The sequence below is a fragment of the Stylophora pistillata genome, chromosome 14 (assembly GCF_964205215.1).
Source record: "Stylophora pistillata chromosome 14, jaStyPist1.2, whole genome shotgun sequence".
In the NCBI taxonomy this organism is placed as follows: Eukaryota; Metazoa; Cnidaria; class Anthozoa; order Scleractinia; family Pocilloporidae; genus Stylophora; species Stylophora pistillata.
This window is the reverse complement of record NC_142532.1, coordinates 17379879-17384878: the sequence shown is the minus strand read 5'-3', so window position 1 is coordinate 17384878 and position 5000 is coordinate 17379879. Positions and strand designations below refer to the sequence as shown.

At 38.4% G+C, this 5000-nt stretch overlaps 1 protein-coding gene across 1 annotated transcript in view; it reads right to left on the bottom strand.

The window, feature by feature from the left end:
* The window catches only part of LOC148716888 (uncharacterized), a 47071-nt gene extending 44411 nt beyond the window's left edge, over nucleotides 1–2660 (bottom strand). The window contains exon 1 of the mRNA XM_088745448.1: nucleotides 1895–2660. Coding sequence (XP_088601574.1) covers nucleotides 1895–2168 — 274 coding nt within the window. The 5' untranslated portion in view covers nucleotides 2169–2660. The remainder of the gene's footprint in view (nucleotides 1–1894) is intronic.
* Between the last annotated feature and the right edge of the window lie 2340 nt (nucleotides 2661–5000).

Sequence of the window (5000 nt, the reverse complement as noted above, 5' to 3'; positions counted from 1 at the left end):
ATGCGGCTAAATTTGCATATCCACTCTGAAATCTAAATTATCCACATGCCTGTCTGTACACTTGCAAAAATATTTAGCGATTTTTCTCTTTCCTCTTTATTTCAGTGTAAAAACTTAATATGCACCTATAATTTTTCATTGAAAATATGTTATTTAATTAAAGCCTTAAATGTGTTACTTTTTAGTTGTTTTAACGTATGCAAATTAGGACGTGTGTGACAAACAATGGAATCTGTGTATCATACGCACCGTGATTTTGATGATTATTTATGTAGAAAAAAAGTGCTCATTACACACGGGTATATATGGTATTATCATCATCTCCAATTGTTCTTTGCTTTCTTGAGCAAAGAAAAGCGTCAGTCTCCTGTTTCATCAAATTCTATTTTGAAGGGTGCTAGTAAAAAGCAACAATTTAAAATTGACTTGTCTGCCTTTAGCATGTGTCAGTTCTGTGAGATCATTTCGACAGTTTCCTAAATTAAACCTATCAGACACACATTAAAGAGATAATTCTATATAGCACTAGAATATAGCACTTAAGCCCGCTCAGTCTCTATTATAATTTAAGGATAATAGTTCATCCCTTCAATTTAGAAGAAGAAGAAGAAGATACTTTTATTTAGTTAGGGTAACTCCTACAGTTACGAAAACTGATATCCTTAGAGGCCCTAACAAAAAGAAATGAAAAAAGTTAAAAATACATGAAACTAGTCCAACTAAGCTAATAGAAAGATATCCTAAAACTGCATTAAAACTATTAAAACCATTGATAAAAACTACAAGTTACGATTAAAAACTTCACATCCATGATAATAGCTTTTTTCGTACATTCTAGTTCTATAGAGGGAAAACGGAGATGATCACTTTGCCACATTTTTCTCTGCACAATATCTCTATTAAAAGAAAAGTAATCCATTAAAAATTGCGAGCAGCGCTTATTAAGACATTTCTTCACAAGGTTTAATGCATGAGTCTCCCGTCTAAGCTCCAGCGTATTATATCTAAGGTGAGCTAGTGCTTCATCACCGTTGTTGGTTTTCATGATAATGCTTACCGCACGTCTCTGTAGTTTTTCTAAATTATCAGCATTTATACGTCCGCAAAAATTCCAAATGGTATCGCAATAATCAAGAACAGGAAGAATACTTGATGATCTATAATTATACCAGCAGTATGCATACCAATGCTCCCCCTAGTGCGGCCAAGAATTCCTAATCTCTTACAGACTTTGATAATTAAATAATTCACGTGTGCGTTCCATGAAAGCGACTCATCCTAAATTACTCCTAGATATTTATACTCAGCAACCCGTGTTAGCTCCTAACCATCAATACTCACAGAGAGATCAGCATTTGCTAATCTAGAACCAGTACCAAATAAAACACATTCTGTTTTTCCTTGGTGAATAAAAAGACTATTGTATACAAGCCAATCAATGACCTTGGCAAGTTAACTGGTAAAAGTACTACTGATTTCTTGGGCGTTACTTAAGTGGCAAAATACATAACTGTATCGTCAGCGTACATGAGAATCTGGCATCGCTCTCAAACTGTAGGAAGGTCATTGACAAAAAGGATAAAGAGTAAAGGGCCAAGGATTGACCCTTGAGGAACACCCGATGTAATGAGACAAGGTTCAGATATTTCTCTACCAAACTCATGAGTTGTTTTTAGGGGATGACCTGGCTAAGCTACATGTGTTATATGTGGGTGTCAGCTTTGAGGGGGAAAAGCTTGCTCCAAAGATTACAGTACGAACCATTAGCAGCCAAACTGGCCATAAAGTCCACTCAACGGCTAAACAAATTTCACATGATTGAGATCTCCACACGTTTAATTACGCTTAACGAATCACATTTAAGTAGCACCATAATTTTAACATACAAGCTCACCTTTTCCACAATCCTCTGAGATTAAAGTTTCTCCTTGGCAAAGCGGATTATTGGGATCGTTTTGATCGCTACATGTTACCACAAGTATATGGCCAGTCATTCCTCGCCTGTCCTTGCAAGGACAAAACACCGTTTGTTTACGGCATTGTGAACTCTGTTCCCGTTCTTCCAAAATAGCTGAGGTAAATCCCGCTCCGCAAAAGAGGAAAAACAAGAGAAGTTCTTTCGCAACCATAGATCGTTTGACTAGTCTAGATCTCATCGAATTAAACATCTCGTAAATACCGGAAAGAGTAAGAAATTCCCTTTCTGGGCCTGCTCGAATGTCAAAATAGTTTTAGATGACGAGAACTCCTAAAGAAATCGAGTCAACAGCTCTGAAATACAGTTTCTTCTTTGCAATCTGAATGAAACGTTCGCGACGGTCACCGTAGAAGATAACCAAGCTGAAGGAGTGGGGGTTCGTTAACAAGCTTTCTAAATCTTCTCCTGTTAGGGACTGGAACCAAGATATATATTTGGAATCAGGCAGATGGTGATCCCAAAAAGCAAGAACGTGAGTCGGAAAATTTATCAACGTCAACTGAAAAAGGAAAATCAAAATAATGCTTTCACCTGCTTGTTTGCATTCTTAAAGAGATCGGCGCAACGACGGAGAATGGGCGACACAAGCACAGAACTGACGAGAAATTGAAGAAATAAGATATTTAAAAAATGTGTAAGGCGGGACCGGACATCCGTCTATTCCTTTGAGGATGGGGGTGGGGGGGGGAGGGGATGGGAGCTAGGGGATGTGAGTAATCACTAGGCCATGCACTCGCTGTCAATCGAGAAAATTTACGATTTCGGAGCTCTGAAATGAGTTCAAGTGTCTCATGATATTTGTCAAGGCGTCTGCTTTCAAGAGCTTTTTAAAGCCATAGTGCCATAAGTTTATGTTTCGATAATGACAGGGGAATAACAAGGTTTCTCCTGAAACGAGAGGACTGCCTCTCCGGAAATTTGTAAAACCAACAATTGCCTAAAAAAAACGGTTGAGATGCTGTTCTTTACCATTCGAAAACAAAACTTTCGCTCTTCGACTAAATAAGAAATATAAACACTTTTTCGACGTCTCTCCTTTTTCATTCGCCCTCAATAATTTTCTTCATATTCAGAATCAAAACTGGTGGAGTTAATTTGGAGGCATATGATTTTGAAACATCTCTTTTCTGGCTTTTCTTGCAGGTGTTTTTTCGGTTTGCTTGTATTATTTGTTGTGAGTTTCAATGCCATCGGTTTGCTTTTTTTTTCAGTTTTTATAGTTTTCTTTTCATTATTTTGTATTCGGCTCTCGTTACTGTTGCGGTTAACTTTTCGTTAGAAATTAAAGATCGTTTGGGGCCAGTTCATCTCGTGATGCCCGCCTGTCTGTCGAGAGCGGCCTGACGTCATTCAACGCTATTGTGCGTCAAAACTTTCCGTTTTTGAAAACACGCTTTTCTAGCGAGATTCGACAAAGTTAGGCCCTGTACTGAACCAGCGTGCACATATGAGAATGATTGCTACCGATTGAAGCTTCCTCATGTACACTGAATTCAATTGACCATGCTAGGATCTGTTTAGGCAAAGTAGATCCTGAATCACTCCTTTTCGTGTGACGGGAAACTGATAGAGGGAAGTCTTAACGAGCTGAATAGTTCTGAAGTGGGGTCATAACATAATCAATAATTCACGAGGGTGTTTCATGACGAAGTCCACACCCGTTTATTTGAAAAATGAAAAAAACAAAACAAAACAAACAAACAAACAAACAAATTAGTAAGTTGAGAAATGGCATCAGCTTTCAAAACCGAATGGCCTAGGGAGTTATTTTAATTTATCAGCAGTCGCATTCGCTTTTAAACTGGCAGGAGATCAGGGAAGTCGAACCTATTTTTATTTTCAGCCTTTTAAGCCCACACTTTTCATTTTTCCACGGAACTGATCTAGTCCAAGTTCAAGAGTCCTGAAGGAGTGCGTGGAATAATTCCCCAGGATGTACCTCCAGGGAGGGTTTAATTCGATTGAACTCTTAATCGCGTAACTACGTAGATAAGAATCATAGGCTTAAATAAAATGTTCGATAATAGGCACTAGTTAAAATTCTTAACAAAACAGCCTTGCAAATTTTTAGTCATTCATCTTCAAGGAATAGCGGGAAATGATGACGTCGAATTCTGCTGTGCGTACACAGTCCGTACACTTTTAAATAGGGTAAAAATAATGAATTTGACTATTTCGACAAGATAATTATTCAAACTCGCGTGATTTTGCATAAAGCTATAAAATGAAAGTAAAATCTGACTAGACACCACCTCGAGGGGTGAGATCCAATCATGCAAATCTAATTTGGAAACTAGTGTGACGGCGACAAATAAGGGGAAAAACGATACCCAAAGCCTTTCTTTATTCCTGACCGCCGATTCTTCTGCCGCTATACCATTGCGCTTCCATAAAAAAACCATTGCGCTTCCCCTGAACAAAGGAACGCCTGAAAGCAGGCTGAAATCACCAGAGGGCTTCACCTTTTCCTCACATTATGGGAGAAAATTGTCAAATACGTGGTCCCTTCAAATCGTCAAAACAGGATCTGTTTAAAAATATGATTAAAAATAATTTTGTCGTGGATTTTTTGTTCCCGAGAAGTCGAAAATTTTTAAGTACCGTAAATGTGTATGGGCCAACACTTTGCTAGTTAGTAGTGAAGGGGCAAGGGTCAGTTACCTTTATTACCTAGCCCTTATTTATGGCCAGTTTTTGTACCGAGCTATTAGTGTCACATCATTCCTCGAAGTAGGTTTCTTCTTCGGTGGCCCTGACCAACAACCCTATCTTTCTCAGCATTTGGTAAGCAGTTTTGTTTTCATCGTTTTTTTTTTTCCAACAAAACTGATACACAATAAAGCAAACAACAGCAATAATCAATAAAACAATTGCAACTGCAACACCAATCTTCCATTCGTTGCACTCTTCCGTACTTTCACTTCCAGAATGTTGAGCCCCTTTCTGTTGTGCTGCTTTTTCAACAGGTCTACCTTCATCAGTCCCGTTGGTGGGAGACGGAGTGCATAATGAAACCGTAGCA